Genomic DNA, 22,508 nt, shown 5'->3' with positions numbered 1-22,508 from the left:
CCCGTTATATAGAGGCTCCTCTCGTTCTCCTCCTCCCCCATTATATAGAGGTTCCTCAGCTCCTCTCCTCCTCCCTCGTTATATAGAGGCTCCTCTCTTCCTCCTCCTCCTCTCCTCCCCCGTTATATAGAGGCTCCTCTCCCTCTCCTCCCCCGTTATATAGAGGCTCCTCTCCCTCTCCTCCCCCTTTATATAGAGGCTCCTCTCCCTCTCCTCCCCCGTTATATAGAGGCTCCTCTCCCTCTCCTCCCCCGTTATATAGAGGCTCCTCTCCCTCTCCTCCCCCGTCATATAGAGGCTCCGCTCCCTCTCCTCCCCCATTATATAGAGCTCCTCTCCTTCTCCTCCGTTTATATAGAGGCTCTTCTCTTCCTCCTCCTCTGTAATATAGGGGCTCCTCTATAATAATAATCTAATAATAATTTTATTTATATAGCTTAAACATATTCCGCAGCGCTTTACAATTCAGACAATTTTACAGACATTATCGCCCCTGTCCTCACTGGGGCTCACAATCATTTCCTATCAGTCTTTTGGAGCATGGGAGGAAACCCGAGAACCCGGAGGAAGCCCACACAAACATGGGGAGAACGTACAAACTCCTTGCAGATCTTATCCTTGGTGAGATTTGAACCCAGGACCCCAGCTCTGCAAGGCTGCAGTGCTAACCACTGAGCCACCATGTACTAACCACTGAGCCACCGTGCTGCCCAGTTCCGTTATACAGAGGCTCCTCTCCTCCTCCGTTATACAGAGGCTCCTCCTCCTTCCCAGTTATACAGAGGCTCCTCTCCTCCTCCTCCTCCCCCCCAGTTATACAGAGGCTCCTCTCCTCCTTCCCCGTTATATAGGGGCTCCTCTCTTCTTACTCCCTTGTTATAGAGACGACTCCTCTCCTCCTCCCCGTTATATAGAGGTTCCTCTCCTCCTCCCCTTTATATAGAGGCTCCCCCACCCCCCTCCCGTTATATAGAGGCTCCTCTCTCCTTCCTCCCTTGTTATACAGAGGCTCCTCTCCTCCTCCTCCGTTATACAGAGGCTCCTCCCCTCCTCCTCCGTTATACAGAGGCTCCTCCCCTCCTCCTCCGTTATACAGAGGCTCCTCCCCTCCTCCTCCGTTATACAGAGGCTCCTCCCCTCCTCCTCCGTTATACAGAGGCTCCTCCCCTCCTCCGTTATACAGAGGCTCCTCCCCTCCTCCTCCGTTATACAGAGGCTCCTCCCCTCCTCCGTTATACAGAGGCTCCTCCTCCGTTATACAGAGGCTCCTCCCCTCCTCCTCCGTTATACAGAGGCTCCTCCCCTCCTCCTCCGTTATACAGAGGCTCCTCCCCTCCTCCTCCGTTATACAGAGGCTCCTCCCCTCCTCCGTTATACAGAGGCTCCTCCTCCGTTATACAGAGGCTCCTCCCCTCCTCCTCCGTTATACAGAGGCTCCTCCCCTCCTCCTCCGTTATACAGAGGCTCCTCCCCTCCTCCTCCGTTATACAGAGGCTCCTCCCCTCCTCCTCCGTTATACAGAGGCTCCTCCCCTCCTCCGTTATACAGAGGCTCCTCTCCTCCTCCTCCGTTATACAGAGGCTCCTTTCCTCCGTTATACAGAGGCTCCTCTCCCTCTCCTCCCCCGTTATATAGAGGCTGCTCTCTCGTTATACAGAGGCTCCTCTCTTCTTCCTCCCTTGTTATAGAGACGGCTCCTCTCCTCCTCCGTTATAGAGAAGCTCCTCTCCTCCGTTATACAGAGGTTCCTCTCCTCCTTCCCAGTTATACAGAGGCTCCTCTCCTCCTCCTCCTCCTTCCCCATTATATAGGGGCCACTCTCCCGTTATATAGAGGCTCCTCTCTTCTTCCTCCCTAGTTATAGAGACGACTCCTCCTCCCCGTTATATAGAGGTTCCTCTCCTCCTCCCCCCACCCCCCCCCCCCGTTATATAGAGGCTCCTCTCTTCTTCCTCCCTTGTTATATGGAGGTTCCTCTCCCCCCTCCCTGTTATATAGAGGCTCCTCTCCTCCTGCTCCTCCGTTATACAGAGGCTCCTCTCCTCCCCAGTTATACAGAGGCTCCTCTCCTCCCCAGTTATACAGAGGCTCCTCTCCTCCCCAGTTATACAGAGGCTCCTCTCCTCCCCAGTTATACAGAGGCTCCTCTCCTCCTCCCCAGTTATACAGAGGCTCCTCTCCTCCTCCTCCGTTATACAGAGGCTCCTCTCCTCCTCCTCCGTTATACAGAGGCTCCTCTCCTCCTCCTCCGTTATACAGAGGCTCCTCTCCTCCGTTATACAGAGGCTCCTCTCCTCCGTTATACAGAGGCTCCTCTCCTCCGTTATACAGAGGCTCCTCTCCTCCGTTATACAGAGGCTCCTCTCCTCTTCCTCCTCCGTTATACAGAGGCTCCTCTCCTCTTCCTCCTCCGTTATACAGAGGCTCCTCTCCTCTTCCTCCTCCGTTATACAGAGGCTCTTCTCCTCCTCATCCCCAGTTATACAGAGGCTCCTCTCCTCCCCAGTTATACAGAGGCTCCTCTCCTCCCCAGTTATACAGAGGCTCCTCTCCTCCTCCCCAGTTATACAGAGGCTCCTCTCCTCCTCCTCCGTTATACAGAGGCTCCTCTCCTCCGTTATACAGAGGCTCCTCTCCTCCGTTATACAGAGGCTCCTCTCCTCCGTTATACAGAGGCTCCTCTCCTCTTCCTCCTCCGTTATACAGAGGCTCCTCTCCTCTTCCTCCTCCGTTATACAGAGGCTCTTCTCCTCCTCATCCCCAGTTATACAGAGGCTCCTCTCCTCCTTCTCCCCCGTTATACAGAGGCTCCTCTCCTCCTCATCCCCCGTTATATAGAGGCTCCTCTCCTCCTCATCCCCCGTTATATAGAGGCTCCTCTCCTCCTCATCCCCCGTTATACAGAGGCTCCTCTCCTCCTCCCCGTTATATAGAGGCTCCTCTCCTCCTCCTCCCTTGTTATAGAGACGACTCCTCTCCTCCTCCCCGTTATATAGAGGTTCCTCTCCTCCTCCCTGTTATATAGAGGCTCCTCTATTCTTCCTCCCTTGTTATATAGAGGTTTACTCTCCCCCTCCCCGTTATACAGAGGCTCCTCTCCTCCTCCCCAGTTATACAGAGGCTCCTCTCCTCCCTTTTATATAGAGGTTCCTCTCCTCCCCTGTTATATAGAGGCTCCCCCCCCCACCCATTATATAGAGGTTCCTCTCCCCCCCCCCCCCTTATATAACGGACTTGAAGAGAAGAGCCTCTATATTTAAGGGGGGGGGGTGAGGAGAGAAGCCTTTATATAATGGGGGAGGAGGAGAGGAGTCTCTATATAACGGGGGAGGAGAGAGGAGCCTCTAGATAACGGGGGGAGGAGGAGAGGAGCCTCTATATAACGGGGGAGAAGGAGAGGAGTCTCTATATAACGGGGGAGGAGAGAGGAGCCTCTATATAACGGGGGAGGAGAGAGGAGCCTCTATATAACGGGGGGGGGGGGGGTACAGAGATTTTTCTGTCGGTCATGTGATCTGTCTAGAGAATGTGATTGGTTGCAGATCTAGCATGTAATAGATAATACATTACGGACGATCCTTATTATTGGACATTTAGGGACGATTTACCTTTGCATTTCTGCCCTTTTTGTGGTGACCTCTCGATCAGGGTTGGTTCACATGAGTGTATTTTTGTTCCGAGTGCTGTGAAAACAGATGACCGTGAGAAAAAACATGTGGACGAAAAAGAGATGATTTCTTAAATGCTTGTGTGAACTCGGCTTTAGTGATTTTTTTTTTTGATTTGCGACATATTAATCAAACGTCTTTTGTTATGTAGTTTTACTACAAGTTAAAGAATAGAAGCAATTAATGAAAGGTCCCTTAGAGCTGTAATAGGGAGGAATAAAACCTTAAGGCCACGTCCCCACTATCAGTATCCGGTCAGTATCCGGTCAGTATTATTTCTCAGGAGTTGGAGCCAAAACCAGGTGAGGAACAATCAGAGGAAAGGTAGAATAGAAACAAGTCACCAATTCAGCATTTATTACCCACTCCTGAGATCAAATACTGACCGAATACTGACAGTGGGGCCGTGGCCTAAGACGTGTGCACACAATGAGTATTTTTAGCGGATTTTTCTGTATCGTATGCACATTTGTGATGCGATTTTTTTTTTTTTTTTGCTTTAATTTTATTTGAATAAGTGAAAAAACCTTCAAAGAATTGACGCTGCAGACTAGAAACAACGCGTCAATGGCTAAAATTCACAAGGGAAAAAGTAAGCAGCCAGAGACTTCAGAAAACGCGTGGCAAAAACGTGTGTGAACAAGCCCTGAAGGGGTTTTCCACCACTGGACGACCTTAGCTTAATCAATTCAGGGCCCCCAATAAGAATAAAATCAGTATTTACTCGCCTGCTGTTCCCGGAGAGTGATGGGACTTGTGCCACGTGCCGCCGGGTGATGTCCGCCATGACCTCATATATTAGCTGTGGCCGTCCATTGGCTGCAGCCGTCAGGTGACACTAGTCACATCGCTCTCCAGGAAGGAGATCTGGAGGCTGATTGGATGTTATGTGCCTTTTCTTTACAGGGGGATTGGGACCATGAAGTCATTGATGGAGTGTAGGACCAGGGTTGTGGTGGGGCGGCCATCCCACATGGCTCCTCCATTATTGCACGTGTCTGTAGCGCTCCAGCACTGGGGCTGACAGGGTGGACGTTGTCATAGCCCCTTGTCATTTTCTCATTGCCACTTTTAACCTCCGCAAATCCCCCCTTCTACATCAAGAGGCCGTCCTATATTGCTGCCCATGCTTACATGTGGCTGTGATCTGCTGCAGGTGATCCACTCCTGCACCTGTACATGTGATTAACCCCATAATGACCAGCCTGCTTATAGAACCGTGCCAGGAACATAATGCCGCACATACTGTATGGTGGTGTCACGTTAGGCCTCATTCAACGGTGCTCCATGACTAACAGCTGGCGCCTCATGGGTGAAATAAAGTTCACTTTCTCCCGGTGCCTCACGTTCAGCACAGCCGCCAGGCACCTCGTACCGCCATTATCTTTCAGATTAACCCTATATCTGCAGGTTAATGCTGCTATTGAACCTGACAAGTTCCCTTTAGAAACAGGCAGCATACAGATAGCAATATGGGCCTTCAGTGATTTTTCACAGACCCACAGGGGCTGATACATGAAAGTGTTTATGCCAAAAAAAAACTGGTTTTAAACACTTTGAACAGTCTCAAAATTTGTTGTGCAAAAATGTTGGACTTTGGTACTTTTCCACAAATTTCCACAAATTAGTGAAGCTAAGAGAGGAGCCAGGGCTGAATGGGACCCACCCGCCAAAGTCATAGAAAGTGGTGATGCTTCTTCCAGAAATGTTCCTCGAGGTCCTGGCGCGGAGCACAAGCCGCTCACTGACTACATCCGCCACAGTCATCGGCCATTCTTATTTCTTCAGCCGGTATCGTCTTCCGTGTTTCTGTTTTCCTTCCCTTCTTCCAGGAGCCATAGCTTTTATTTAATTACTGTCGGCATAGCTGTACGAGGGCTTGTTTTTTTGCGGGACAAGTTGTACTTTTGAAGGGCATCGTTCATTGTATCGTATGGCTTACTGGAAACTCCAAGTTCAGAGGAATGATGTAAGAAGCTCTATTTTGCCATTGTTTCAGGTTTTGTTTTTACAGCGTTCATTGTACGGTAGGAGTGACGTTATCACTCTCCAGGTTGGTACGATTACAGTGATACCAAACGTTCACTGGGGTTTTTTTTATTATGTTTTTTTTTTTACTTGGGGGCAAAAATTTACGAACAAAAAAAAAAATGTGCTTGTCGTCCTATTCCAAGATCTGTGCCGTGTTCAGTTTTGGGTGGTGGGCGAGGGATGTTTTTTTTGTGCCCAGACTTTTTTCTTGGTACCACTTTGGGGTAGATATATTTTGATCGCCTCTTATTGTTTTTTTTCGGCTTCTGAATCATCGCAGTTCTGCGTTACAGCTTTTGGTTTTTCTCCTTCTAACGTTTTCCGATGGGGTTATTGTGCTTTTTGATATGTTGATAGATCGGTCTTTTATGGATGTGGAGATAGATGTGTATTTTTTTTTTTAATTTCTTTATTTTTAATTCGGGTAAATGTAGCAAAATAATAAAAAGTCCTATAAATCTGTTATGATTGTAATTGTATTGACCTGAAGAATAAAGCCGTCTTATCACTTATTTCACTCCGAACGTCGTATCAAAATAAAAACAAGTTGTGAATTGTTATTTATTTGTTCTCTGCCTCCCAAAAATTAGAATTAGGCTATGTTCACATGTTGTATTTTTGCCATTCGGGTTTGCAATGAAAAACGCCTTATGTTACTGTCCCAGCAAAGTGAATGAGATTTCTGAAATCTCCCTTGTGTTGCTTATTTTTCCTTACAGATTTGAAGCAGTTTCATATCTGAAGCATTTTGGCGTTTTTGTAGCATTTTCCACCTTTTTAATGAATGGGGAAAACACATTAGAAATACCCAATTATACACATCGTCTCCTAACCTCACCCCTGCATTACTACAAAACACCAGTGATTGTCTTTCCGCTGTCTCTAACATTATGTCCTCCGTCTATCTGAAACTGAACCCATCAAAAACTGAACTTCTTGTATTTCCTCCCTCCACTAACCTACCTGTGCCCAATATTGCCATCTCCGTGTGTGGCTCCACCATTACTCCCCTGCAGCAACAAGCCCGCTGTCTTGGGGTCATACTTGATTCAGATCTTTCCTTCTCTCCCCAGATCCAATTACTCGCTCGTGTCCTCTACACCTCAAAATCATCTCTAGAATTCGATCGTTTCTTACCTATGACTCTGCAAAAACTCTTACTGTCGCTCTTATTCATTCTCGTCTGGACTATTGTAACTCTCTACTTATCGGTCTCCCTCTTACTAAACTCTCCCCTCTCCAATCCATCCTGAACGCAGCAGCCAGCATCATATTCCTCGCCAACCAATACACCAATGCCTCCACCCTGTGCCAGTCGTTGCACTGGTTGCCCATCCAATATAGAGTTCAATATAAACTCATCACCCTCACCACAAAGCGCTCCATGCTTCAGTACCCCCCTACATCTCCTCCCTCGTCTGTCTACCACCCTACACGTGCCCTCCGTTCTGCTAATGACCCAAGATTAACATCCTCAATAATCCGGACCTCCCACTCCCATCTCCAAAACTTCTCATGTGCTGCGCCAATTCTTTGGAAAGCACTAACCAGGACTCTTAGATTAATCCCCAATACCCACAGTTTTAAGCGTGGCCTAAAAACCCATTTCTTTAGACTGGCCTATCGCCTCACTTATCTAACTATCCCCCCCCACCTGCCATACAAAACTTCCTTCCAAATCAGGACCCTCGTATCATCTGTTCACACCCCCATGTTGTCTACTTGTTCACATTCTGGTTGGTGACTGGTTCATGCAGCGTTATGTGATTACCCTTTTTATTACATTGATGGTTGACCGTATAATACAAGCAATTGTTACCCTCCACCATTCGTGTCCCCCCTATTTCCTCATAGATTGTAGCTTTCGAGCAGCGGGGTCCTCGCTCCTCCTGGTATCTGGTGATTTATATGATTATTGTTATTCTGTAATGTCTTTTATTGTCTGTACAAGTCCCCTCTAAAATGTAAAGTGCTGCCGAATATGTTGGCGCTATAGAAATAAAAATTATTATTATTAAATAAAAAAACACATCACAAACGGCAACACGCGCGTATTCTCACTCAGCATTTTTCCTGCCAACACATCAGGATTTGCAACAGATTTTTCTGCTTCAGATACTGACCATGTGCGCAGAGCTCAAGGCTGCGGGAGTCCGAGTCGCTTCTCATTTATCCTGCGCTCTTCGCTGAGTGCTTACATCGGGACTTCTGTGCAAATCCCTGAAAACATGATTCAGGTAACCCCCCGGCAGAAGCACTCGCTACAGTCAGGCAGATGGGGTCTCTGGTACGTCTGGCCTCTGTTCCCACTGAGCCCCCGTCATTTTATCGCCAAAATGGGTTGTCAACTTCAGTCATGTGCATGAGTCAAAAGTCAGACACCACCGAGACCGGGGCCAAAGTGGCTTCATCCGCCTCATTATAGTCAGGGCTTCCACCGGGGGTTTCTTTTTTATCACAGTTTTGGGGGTTTAGATAGAAACCCCGATGTAAGTGCTCAAGCATAGAGAACAGGATAAATGTGATTCTAGACTTTTACTGAAAGTGAGAAAAACATGTTCTGTAACCCAGAAATGTCATCAATAAAAGCTTCAACTTATCCCACAAACAACAAGACCCCACTCAGGTCATCATCTGTCAGTGGAGATATAGGGGGTTTCCACATTACTAGGAGGACACATGACCTGGCTCCCATCCCCCACTTTCCCCAAATAAAATCCACTGAAATCTGCGCTCCCAATGCCCCCTTCATTCTGAGTCCATTTGTGCCTAAACCGCAGATAGAATCTCCATGTTTAGCATTATTGTAGTGGGGAGAGTGCTCGTAACAATTTACAGGGTGCATGTCACCAGAATCACGAGCTGGGCACAATGTATGGGGTGATACAATGTATGGAGGCACTACACTGTGGGGGCACAATGTATGGGGTGATACAATGTATGGGGGCGCTACACTGTATGGGGTGATACAATGTATGGGGGCGCTACACTGTGGGGGCACAATGTATGGGGGCGCTACACTGTGGGGGCACAATGTATGGGGGCGCTACACTGTGGGGGCACAATGTATGGGGGCGCTACACTGTATGGGACACTACGATGTATGGGACACTACGAAGTATGGGGGCGCTACACTGTATGGGACACTACGATGTATGGGGGCGCTACACTGTATGGGACACTACGATGTATGGGGGCGCTACAATGTATGGGGGCGCTACACTGTGGGGGCACAATGTGTGGGGGCACAATGTATGGGGGCGCTACACTGTGTGGGACACTGCAATGTATGGGGGCGCTACACTGTATGGGACACTACGATGTATGGGGGCGCTACACTGTGTGGGACACTACGATGTATGGGGGCGCTACACTGTGTGGGACACTACGATGTATGGGGGCGCTACACTGTGTGGGACACTACGATGTATGGGGGCGCTACACTGTGTGGGACACTACGATGTATGGGGGCGCTACACTGTGTGGGACACTACAATGTATGGAGGCGCTACACTGTGTGGGACACTGCAATGTATGGAGGCGCTACACTGTGTGGGACACTACAATATATGGGGGCGCTACACTGTGTGGGACACTACAATGTATGGAGGCGCTACACTGTGTGGGACACTACAATGTATGGAGGCGCTACACTGTGTGGGACACTACAATGTATGGAGGCGCTACACTGTATGGGACACTACAATGTATGGGGGCGCTACACTGTATGGGACACTACTGTGTGGGACACTACGATGTATGGGGGCGCTACACTGTGTGGGACACTACAATGTATGGGGGCGCTACACTGTGTGGGACACTACAATGTATGGAGGCGCTACACTGTGTGGGACACTGCAATGTATGGGGGCGCTACACTGTGTGGGACACTACAATGTATGGAGGCGCTACACTGTGTGGGACACTACAATGTATGGAGGCGCTACACTGTGTGGGACACTACAATGTATGGAGGCGCTACACTGTGTGGGACACTACAATGTATGGAGGCGCTACACTGTGTGGGACACTACAATGTATGGGGGCGCTACACTGTGTGGGACACTACAATGTATGGAGGCGCTACACTGTGTGGGACACTACAATGTATGGGGGCGCTACACTGTGTGGGACACTACAATGTATGGGGGCGCTACACTGTGTGGGACACTACAATGTATGGAGGCGCTACACTGTATGGGACACTACAATGTATGGGGGCGCTACACTGTATGGGACACTACTGTGTGGGACACTATTATGTATGGGGGCGCTACACTGTGTGGGACACTACGATGTATGGGGCGCTACACTGTGTGGGACACTACGATGTATGGAGGCGCTACACTGTATGGGGTGATACAATGTATGGGGGCGCTACACTGTATGGGACACTACAATGTATGGGGGCGCTACACTGTATGGGACACTACGATGTATGGGGGCGCTACACTGTGTGGGACACTACAATGTATGGGGGCGCTACACTGTGTGGGACACTACAATGTATGGAGGCGCTACACTGTGTGGGACACTGCAATGTATGGAGGCGCTACACTGTGTGGGACACTACAATGTATGGAGGCGCTACACTGTGTGGGACACTACAATGTATGGAGGCGCTACACTGTATGGGACACTACTGTGTGGGACACTACGATGCATGGGGGCGCTACACTGTGTGGGACACTACGATGTATGGGACACTACTGTGTGGGACACTACGATGTATGGGGGCGCTACACTGTGTGGGACACTACGATGTATGGGACACTACTGTGTGGGACACTACGATGTATGGGGGCGCTACACTGTGTGGGACACTACGATGTATGGGGGCGCTACAATGTATGGGGGCGCTACACTGTGTGGGACACTACGATGTATGGGGCGCTACACTGTATGGGACACTACTGTGTGGGACACTACGATGTATGGGGGCGCTACACTGTGTGGGACACTACGATGTATGGGGGCGCTACAATGTATGGGGGCGCTACACTGTGTGGGACACTACAATGTATGGGGACACTACACTGTGTGGGACACTACAGTGTATGGGGGCGCTACACTGTGTGGGACACTACGATGTATGGGACACTACGATGTATGGGGGCGCTACACTGTATGGGACACTACAATGTATGGGGCGCTACACTGTATGGGACACTACAATGTATGCGGGCGCTACACTGTGGGACACTACAATGTATGGGGGTGTTACACTGTGTGGGACACTACGATTTATGGGGGCGCTACACTGTATGGGACACTACAATGTATGGGGGCGCTACACTGTATGGGACACTACAATGTATGGGGCGCTACACTGTATGGGACACTACAATGTATGGGGGCGCTACACTGTGGCACACTACGATGTATGGAGGCGCTACACTGTGTGGGACACTACAATGTATGGGGGCGCTACACTGTGTGGGACACTACGATGTATGGGGGCGCTACACTGTATGGGACACTACTGTGTGGGACACTACGATGTATGGGGGCGCTACACTGTGTGGGACACTACGATGTATGGGGGCGCTACACTGTGTGGGACACTACGATGTATGGGGGCGCTACACTGTGTGGGACACTACGATGTATGGGGGCGCTACACTGTGTGGGACACTACGTTGTATGGGGGCGCTACACTGTGTGGGACACTACGATGTATGGGGGCCCTACACTGTGTGGGACACTACAATGTATGGGGACACTACACTGTGTGGGACACTACAGTGTATGGGGGCGCTACACTGTGTGGGACACTACGATGTATGGGACACTACGATGTATGGGGGCGCTACACTGTATGGGACACTACAATGTATGGGGCGCTACACTGTATGGGACACTACAATGTATGGGGGCGCTACACTGTATGGGACACTACAATATATGGGGGCGCTACACTGTGTGGGACACTGCGATGTATGGAGGCGCTACACTGTATGGGACACTACAATGTATGGGACACTACGATGTATGGGGGCGCTACACTGTATGGGACACTACAATATATGGGGGCCCTACACTGTGTGGGACACTACAATGTATTGGGGCGCTACACTGTGTGGGACACTACAATATATGGGGGCGCTACACTGTATGGGACACTACAATGTATGGGGGCGCTACACTGTATGGGACACTACAATGTATGGGGGCGCTACACTGTATGGGACACTACAATATATGGGGGCGCTACACTGTATGGGACACTACAATGTATGGGGGCGCTACACTGTATGGGACACTACAATGTATGGGGGCGCTACACTGTATGGGACACTACAATATATGGGGGCGCTACACTGTGTGGGACACTGCGATGTATGGAGGCGCTACACTGTATGGGACACTACAATGTATGGGACACTACGATGTATGGGGGCTCTACACTGTATGGGACACTACGATGTATGGGGGCGCTACACTGTATGGGACACTACAATATATGGGGGCGCTACACTGTGTGGGACACTGCGATGTATGGAGGCGCTACACTGTGTGGGACACTACATGTATGGGGGCGCTACACTGTATGGGACACTACAATGTATGGGACACTACACTGTATGGAGGCGCTACACTGTATGGGACACTACAATGTATGGGACACTACGATGTATGGGACACTACGATGTATGGGGGCGCTACACTGTGTGGGACACTACAATGTATGGAGGCGCTACACTGTGTGGGACACTACGATGTATGGAGGCGCTACACTGTGTGGGACACTACGATGTATGGGGGCGCTACACTGTATGGGACACTACAATGTATGGAGGCGCTACACTGTGTGGGACGCTACAATGTATGGGGGCGCTACACTGTGTGGGACACTACAATGTATGGGAGCGCTACACTGTGTGGGACACTACGATGTATGGGGGCGCTACACTGTATGGGACGCTACAATGTATGGGGGCGCTACACTGTGTGGGACACTACAATGTATGGGAGCGCTACACTGTGTGGGACACTACGATGTATGGGGGCGCTACACTGTATGGGACGCTACAATGTATGGGGGCGCTACACTGTGTGGGACACTACAATGTATGGGAGCGCTACACTGTGTGGGACACTACAATGTATGGAGGCGCTACACTGTGTGGGACACTACGATGTATGGGGGCGCTACACTGTATGGGACACTACAATGTATGGAGGCGCTACACTGTATGGGACGCTACAATGTATGGGGGCGCTACACTGTGTGGGACACTACAATGTATGGGGGCGCTACACTGTGTGGGACACTACAATGTATGGGAGCGCTACACTGTGTGGGACGCTACAATGTATGGGGGCGCTACACTGTATGGGACGCTGCAATGTATGGGGGCGCTACACTGTGTGGGACACTACAATGTATGGGGGCGCTACACTGTGTGGGACACTACAATGTATGGGGGCGCTACACTGTATGGGACACTACAATGTATGGAGGCGCTACACTGTATGGGACACTACGATGTATGGGGGCGCTACACTGTGTGGGACACTACTGTGTGGGACACTACGATGTATGGGGGCGCTACACTGTATGGGACACTACAATGTATGGGGGCGCTACACTGTATGGGACACTACAATATATGGGGGCGCTACACTGTGTGGGACACTGCGATGTATGGAGGCGCTACACTGTATGGGACACTACACTGTATGGGACACTACAATGTATGGGACACTACGATGTATGGGGGCTCTACACTGTATGGGACACTACGTTGTATGGGGGCTCTACACTGTATGGGACACTACGATGTATGGGGGCGCTACACTGTATGGGACACTACAATGTATGGGGGCACTACACTGTGTGGGACACTACAATGTATTGGGGCGCTACACTGTATGGGACACTACGATGTATGGGGGCTCTACACTGTATGGGACACTACGATGTATGGGGGCGCTACACTGTATGGGACACTACAATGTATGGGGGCACTACACTGTGTGGGACACTACAATGTATTGGGGCGCTACACTGTGTGGACCACTACAATGTATGGAGGCGCTACACTGTGTGGGACACTACAATGTATGGAGGCGCTACACTGTGTGGGACACTACGATGTATGGGGGCGCTACACTGTATGGGACACTACAATATATGGGGGCGCTACACTGTGTGGGACACTGCGATGTATGGAGGCGCTACACTGTATGGGACACTACAATATATGGGGGCGCTACACTGTGTGGGACACTGCGATGTATGGAGGCGCTACACTGTATGGGACACTACAATGTATGGGACACTACGATGTATGGGGGCTCTACACTGTATGGGACACTACGATGTATGGAGGCGCTACACTGTGTGGGACACTGCGATGTATGGAGGCGCTACACTGTATGGGACACTACAATGTATGGGACACTACACTGTGTGGGACACTACAATGTATGGGGGCGCTACACTGTGTGGGACACTACAATGTATGGAGGCGCTACACTGTGTGGGACACTACGATGTATGGGGGCGCTACACTGTATGGGACACTACAATGTATGGAGGCGCTACACTGTGTGGGACACTACGATGTATGGGGGCGCTACACTGTATGGGACACTACGATGTATGGAGGCGCTACACTGTGTGGGACACTACGATGTATGGGGGCGCTACACTGTATGGGACACTACAATGTATGGAGGCGCTACACTGTATGGGACGCTACAGTGTATGGGGGCGCTACACTGTGTGGGACACTACAATGTATGGGAGCGCTACACTGTGTGGGACGCTACAATGTATGGGGGCGCTACACTGTGTGGGACACTACGATGTATGGGGGCGCTACACTGTGTGGGACACTACAATGTATGGGGGCGCTACACTGTATGGGACACTACACTGTATGGGACACTACGATGTATGGAGGCGCTACACTGTGTGGGACACTACGATGTATGGGGGCGCTACACTGTATGGGACACTACAATGTATGGAGGCGCTACACTGTATGGGACGCTACAATGTATGGGGGCGCTACACTGTGTGGGACACTACAATGTATGGGGGCGCTACACTGTGTGGGACACTACAATGTATGGGGGCGCTACACTGTGTGGGACACTACGATGTATGGGGGCGCTACACTGTATGGGACACTACTGTGTGGGACACTACGATGTATGGGGGCGCTACACTGTGTGGGACACTACGATGTATGGGGGCGCTACACTGTGTGGGACACTACGATGTATGGGGGCGCTACACTGTGTGGGACACTACGATGTATGGGGACACTACACTGTGTGGGACACTACAGTGTATGGGGGCGCTACACTGTGTGGGACACTACGATGTATGGGGGCGCTACACTGTATGGGACACTACAATGTATGGGGCGCTACACTGTATGGGACACTACAATGTATGGGGGCGCTACACTGTATGGGACACTACAATATATGGGGGCGCTACACTGTGTGGGACACTGCGATGTATGGAGGCGCTACACTGTATGGGACACTACAATGTATGGGACACTACGATGTATGGGGGCGCTACACTGTATGGGACACTACAATATATGGGGGCCCTACACTGTGTGGGACACTACAATGTATGGGGGCGCTACACTGTGTGGGACACTACAATGTATGGAGGCGCTACACTGTATGGGACACTACAATATATGGGGGCGCTACACTGTATGGGACACTACAATGTATGGGGGCGCTACACTGTATGGGACACTACAATGTATGGGGGCGCTACACTGTATGGGACACTACAATATATGGGGGCGCTACACTGTGTGGGACACTGCGATGTATGGAGGCGCTACACTGTATGGGACACTACAATGTATGGGACACTACGATGTATGGGGGCTCTACACTGTATGGGACACTACGATGTATGGGGGCGCTACACTGTATGGGACACTACGATGTATGGGGGCGCTACACTGTATGGGACACTACAATGTATGGGGGCACTACACTGTGTGGGACACTACAATGTATTGGGGCGCTACACTGTGTGGACCACTACAATGTATGGAGGCGCTACACTGTGTGGGACACTACGATGTATGGGGGCGCTACACTGTATGGGACACTACAATATATGGGGGCGCTACACTGTGTGGGACACTGCGATGTATGGAGGCGCTACACTGTATGGGACACTACAATGTATGGGACACTACGATGTATGGGGGCTCTACACTGTATGGGACACTACGATGTATGGGGGCGCTACACTGTATGGGACACTACAATATATGGGGGCGCTACACTGTGTGGGACACTGCGATGTATGGAGGCGCTACACTGTGTGGGACACTACATGTATGGGGGCGCTACACTGTATGGGACACTACAATGTATGGGACACTACACTGTATGGAGGCGCTACACTGTATGGGACACTACAATGTATGGGACACTACGATGTATGGGACACTACGATGTATGGGGGCGCTACACTGTGTGGGACACTACGATGTATGGAGGCGCTACACTGTGTGGGACACTACGATGTATGGGGGCGCTACACTGTATGGGACACTACAATGTATGGAGGCGCTACACTGTGTGGGACGCTACAATGTATGGGGGCGCTACACTGTGTGGGACACTACAATGTATGGGAGCGCTACACTGTGTGGGACACTACGATGTATGGGGGCGCTACACTGTATGGGACGCTACAATGTATGGGGGCGCTACACTGTGTGGGACACTACAATGTATGGGAGCGCTACACTGTGTGGGACACTACGATGTATGGGGGCGCTACACTGTATGGGACGCTACAATGTATGGGGGCGCTACACTGTGTGGGACACTACAATGTATGGGAGCGCTACACTGTGTGGGACACTACAATGTATGGAGGCGCTACACTGTGTGGGACACTACGATGTATGGGGGCGCTACACTGTATGGGACACTACAATGTATGGAGGCGCTACACTGTATGGGACGCTACAATGTATGGGGGCGCTACACTGTGTGGGACACTACAATGTATGGGGGCGCTACACTGTGTGGGACACTACAATGTATGGGAGCGCTACACTGTGTGGGACGCTACAATGTATGGGGGCGCTACACTGTATGGGACGCTGCAATGTATGGGGGCGCTACACTGTGTGGGACACTACAATGTATGGGGGCGCTACACTGTGTGGGACACTACAATGTATGGGGGCGCTACACTGTATGGGACACTACAATGTATGGAGGCGCTACACTGTATGGGACACTACGATGTATGGGGACACTACTGTGTGGGACACTACGATGTATGGGGGCGCTACACTGTATGGGACACTACAATGTATGGGGGCGCTACACTGTATGGGACACTACAATATATGGGGGCGCTACACTGTGTGGGACACTGCGATGTATGGAGGCGCTACACTGTATGGGACACTACACTGTATGGGACACTACAATGTATGGGACACTACGATGTATGGGGGCTCTACACTGTATGGGACACTACGTTGTATGGGGGCTCTACACTGTATGGGACACTACGATGTATGGGGGCGCTACACTGTATGGGACACTACAATGTATGGGGGCACTACACTGTGTGGGACACTACAATGTATTGGGGCGCTACACTGTATGGGACACTACGATGTATGGGGGCTCTACACTGTATGGGACACTACGATGTATGGGGGCGCTACACTGTATGGGACACTACAATGTATGGGGGCACTACACTGTGTGGGACACTACAATGTATTGGGGCGCTACACTGTGTGGACCACTACAATGTATGGAGGCGCTACACTGTGTGGGACACTACGATGTATGGGGGCGCTACACTGTATGGGACACTACAATATATGGGGGCGCTACACTGTGTGGGACACTGCGATGTATGGAGGCGCTACACTGTATGGGACACTACAATATATGGGGGCGCTACACTGTGTGGGACACTGTGATGTATGGAGGCGCTACACTGTATGGGACACTACAATGTATGGGACACTACGATGTATGGGGGCTCTACACTGTATGGGACACTACGATGTATGGAGGCGCTACACTGTGTGGGACACTACAATGTATGGGACACTACACTGTGTGGGACACTACAATGTATGGGGGCGCTACACTGTGTGGGACACTACAATGTATGGAGGCGCTACACTGTGTGGGACACTACGATGTATGGGGGCGCTACACTGTATGGGACACTACAATGTATGGAGGCGCTACACTGTGTGGGACACTACGATGTATGGGGGCGCTACACTGTATGGGACACTACGATGTATGGAGGCGCTACACTGTGTGGGACACTACGATGTATGGGGGCGCTACACTGTATGGGACACTACAATGTATGGAGGCGCTACACTGTATGGGACGCTACAATGTATGGGGGCGCTACACTGTGTGGGACACTACAATGTATGGGAGCGCTACACTGTGTGGGACGCTACAATGTATGGGGGCGCTACACTGTGTGGGACACTACGATGTATGGGGGCGCTACACTGTGTGGGACACTACAATGTATGGGGGCGCTACACTGTATGGGACACTACACTGTATGGGACACTACGATGTATGGAGGCGCTACACTGTGTGGGACACTACGATGTATGGGGGCGCTACACTGTATGGGACACTACAATGTATGGAGGCGCTACACTGTATGGGACGCTACAATGTATGGGGGCGCTACACTGTGTGGGACACTACAATGTATGGGGGCGCTACACTGTGTGGGACACTACAATGTATGGGGGCGCTACTGTATGGGACACTACAATGTATGGAGGCGCTACACTGTATGGGACACTACAATGTATGGAGGCGCTACACTGTATGGGGACACAATGCTGTATGGGGGCGTTACACTGTATGGGGACACAATGCTGTATGGGGGCGCTACTCTGTATGGGGACACAATGCTGTATGGGGGCTCTACTCTGTATGGGGACACAATGCTGTATGGGGGCTCTACTCTGTATGGGGACACAATGCTGTATGGGGGCGTTACACTGTATGGGGACACAATGCTGTATGGGGGCTCTACACTGTATGGAGACACAATGCTGTATGGGGGCTCTACTCTGTATGGGGACACAATGCTGTATGGGGGCTCTACTCTGTATGGGGACACAATGCTGTATGGGGGCGTTACACTGTATGGGGACACAATGCTGTATGGGGGCTGTACTCTGTATGGGGACACAATGCTGTATGGGGGCGTTACACTGAATTGGGGCACAAGGTACTGACAATTATCTGGCAGATTTGCAATTTTCCAGAAAAAAAAAAAGCTTAAAGTGGAAGCCACAAAGTGAGAACATTTGTGGGGCCAAGACCGTCCCTGCAGCCGTAGATGCCTTCATTGAGAGCTGCAATTTCCAATATGTGGTCACTTTTGTGTTTTTTTGCTGTTCTGGCTCCTTCCAGACGTCACCCCGTCTCCCGCTCAGCCCGGCCGCACTGCAGCTCCCAACAGCGAGGGATAGGAAATCTCATAATAATTCCTGCAAAAAAAAAAATAATAATAATGAAAGATTTGTGGCTATTAATCAATATTTTAGCAGAAAAAAAAGTTAGTTTTCATTCCACTGTGCCTTACTTAATTCCTGTGAAGCTCTTGAGGGGTTAAAAAAAATTCCTGAAAGCCGTTTAGAATAATTGAGGGGGAAGTTATTGAAGTTCTACCATTTTTGGTTTTTGTTCCGATACATCGGCCCCTCGAAGTCCCTTAAATACTGAATAGGTCCAGAAAAAATAGGAGGTTCTGTAAGAGAAAATTGTTGCTTAATTTTAACCCTTCTAACAATCTAGCAAAATAAAAGGAGGCTTGAAAAGTGTTGCTGAGGAGCAGAGATACGGAAATGTCCTTTATTAACTACTGTGAGGTCTGACTATTTGGCTTAAGGATATAAATTGCAAATTTTTCTAGTTGCATCAAATCTCAGATTTTTCACACAAAAAAAAGCACAAAACATATTGACTTAAATTTACTGATAACATAAAGTACAATATATCATAAAGGCCAGGCTCGGGCTCTGTTCACACGTTACGTATTTGCTGCAGATATTAAATGTGTGCATGGTTTTTGCGGTTTTTGATTCATCATTTTTCCTGTTGATTGGAAGGTGTGAATATCTGGCTAGAAGCCCCTCTTCATGGTTGCTGGGGTCCCCACTGATGCAGGTGTATGACTTGTGGGCTTTGTGTCAGTGCCCGATGCTTCACAGGATTGGACCCTTCAATCCCCCTGTTTTCTTCTCAGGTCTCTGTGTGAATTATGAACACTGAAAGCAGCAGTATCATCGATGGTTTTCTTAAATGTGGGGACATAAGCGTCCTGCAGCGTCCCACCAGGGCTCTGCCTGGAAAGGGGGGCACTGAGCCGCTCTGCTCCACCGCGCTGTCACGGACAGACCCCGACCTCGGTTTAGAGGGTCCTGCTTTATCGGTGCGTGCGGAGATGATGTCACAAGATGAGCTAATGGTACAAGAGGAAACAGTGAAAAATGATGAGGAGGATGTGGACCCCCACGAGAGGCTGCTGCCCCCAGGATTCCAGTACATGGTCAGTATTGTCCCTCTGTGCATCCCCTACACACCTCGCCCTTTTGTGCTGTACAACTGTAACTTAGGTTGTATACCATAGTCAGGAATAGTGTTATTTGTGCATGATGAGGTTCTGCGGCAGCTGAGGTGTCTTATGAGGCTGTGCAGCAGCTGAGGTGTGTATGATGAGGTTCTGCAGCAGCTGAGGTGTGTATGATGAGGTTCTGCGGCAGCTGATGTCTGTATGATGAGGTTCTGCAGCAGCTGAGGTGTGTATGATGAGGTTCTGCAGCACCTGAGGCATGTATGATGAGGTTCTGCAGCAGCTGAGGCGTGTATGATGAGGCTCTGTGGCAGCTGAGGTGTGTATGATGAGGTTCTGCGGCAGCTGATGTCTGTATGATGCGGTTCTGCAGCAGCTGAGGTGTATGATGAGGTTCTGCAGCAGCTGAGGTGTGTATGATGAGGTTCTGCAGCAGCTGAGGTGTGTATGATGAGGTTCTGCGGCAGCTGAGGTGTGTATGATGAGGTTCTGTGGCAGCTGAGGTGTGTATGATGAGGTTCTGTGGCAGCTGAGGTGTGTATGATGAGGTTCTGCAGCAGCTGAGGTGTGTATGATGAGGTTCTGCAGCAGCTGAGGTGTATGATGAGGCTGTGCAGCAGCTGAGGTGTGTATGATGAGGTTCTGCAGCAGCTGAGGTGTGTATGATGAGGTTCTGCAGCAGCTGAGGTGTATGATGAGGCTGTGCAGCAGCTGAGATGTGTATTATGAGGTTCTGCAGCAGCTGAGGTGTATGATGAGGTTCTGCGGCAGCTGAGGTGTGTATGATGAGGTTCTGCGGCAGCTGAGGTGTGTATGATGAGGTTCTGCGGCAGCTGAGGTGTGTATGATGAGGTTCTGCGGCAGCTGATGTCTGTATGATGAGGTTCTGCGGCAGCTGATGTCTGTATGATGAGGTTCTGCGGCAGCTGAGGCGTGTATGGTGAGGTTCTGCGGCAGCTGAGGCATGTATGATGAGGTTCTGCAGCACCTGAGGCATGTATGATGAGGTTCTGCGGCAGCTGAGGCGTGTATGATGAGGTTCTGCGGCAGCTGATGTCTGTATGATGAGGTTCTGCAGCAGCTGAGGTGTGTATGATGAGGTTCTGCAGCAGCTGAGGTGTGTATGATGAGGTTCTGCAGCAGCTGAGGTGTGTATGATGAGGTTCTGCGGCAGCTGAGGTGTGTATGATGAGGTTCTGCGGCAGCTGATGTCTGTATGATGAGGTTCTGCAGCAGCTGAGGTGTGTATGATGAGGCTCTGCGGCAGCTGAGGCGTGTATGATGAGGTTCTGCGGCAGCTGATGTCTGTATGATGAGGTTCTGCAGCAGCTGAGGTGTGTATGATGAGGTTCTGCAGCAGCTGAGGTGTGTATGATGAGGTTCTGCAGCAGCTGAGGTGTGTATGATGAGGTTCTGCGGCAGCTGAGGTGTATGATGAGGCTGTGCAGCAGCTGAGGTGTGTATGATGAGGTTCTGTGGCAGCTGAGGTGTGTATGATGAGGTTCTGCAGCAGCTGAGGTGTATGATGAGGCTGTGCAGCAGCTGAGGTGTGTATGATGAGGTTCTGCAGCAGCTGAGGTGTATGATGAGGTTCTGCAGCAGCTGAGGTGTGTATGATGAGGTTCTGCAGCAGCTGAGGTGTGTATGATGAGGTTCTGCAGCAGCTGAGGTGTATGATGAGGCTGTGCAGCAGCTGAGGTGTGTATGATGAGGCTGTGCAGCAGCTGAGGTGTGTATGATGAGGTTCTGCAGCAGCTGAGGTGTGTATGATGAGGTTCTGCAGCAGCTGAGGTGTATGATGAGGCTGTGCAGCAGCTGAGGTGTGTATTATGAGGTTCTGCAGCAGCTGAGGTGTATGATGAGGTTCTGCGGCAGCTGAGGTGTGTATGATGAGGTTCTGCGGCAGCTGAGGTGTGTATGATGAGGTTCTGCAGCAGCTGAGGTGTGTATGATGAGGTTCTGCGGCAGCTGAGGTGTGTATGATGAGGTTCTGCGGCAGCTGAGGTGTGTATGATGAGGTTCTGCAGCAGCTGAGGTGTGTATGATGAGGTTCTGCAGCAGCTGAGGTGTGTATGATGAGATTCTGCAGCAGCTGAGGTGTATGATGAGGTTCTGCAGCGGCTGCGGTGTATGATGAGTTTCTGCAGCGGCTGAGGTGTATGATGAGGTTCTGCGGCAGCTGAGGTGTATGATGAGGTTCTGCGGCA

The 22,508-nt window shown here is 50.4% G+C and overlaps 1 protein-coding gene across 1 annotated transcript in view; it reads left to right on the top strand.

Moving 5' to 3' along the window:
- ZNF148 (zinc finger protein 148) overlaps positions 1-22,508 on the top strand; it is a 38,515-nt gene that overhangs the window by 1,658 nt on the left and 14,349 nt on the right. Inside the window, exon 2 of the mRNA XM_073647545.1 lies at positions 19,975-20,277. Within this exon, the coding sequence (XP_073503646.1) occupies positions 19,990-20,277 (288 nt within the window). The 5' untranslated portion in view covers positions 19,975-19,989. The remainder of the gene's footprint in view (positions 1-19,974; positions 20,278-22,508) is intronic.

This window comes from Phyllobates terribilis, unplaced genomic scaffold, assembly GCF_046119375.1.
Source record: "Phyllobates terribilis strain yellow unplaced genomic scaffold, ASM4611937v1 Scaffold_9__5_contigs__length_417890890, whole genome shotgun sequence".
NCBI lineage: Eukaryota > Metazoa > Chordata > Amphibia > Anura > Dendrobatidae > Phyllobates > Phyllobates terribilis.
This window is presented reverse-complemented; position numbering and strand designations above follow the sequence as displayed.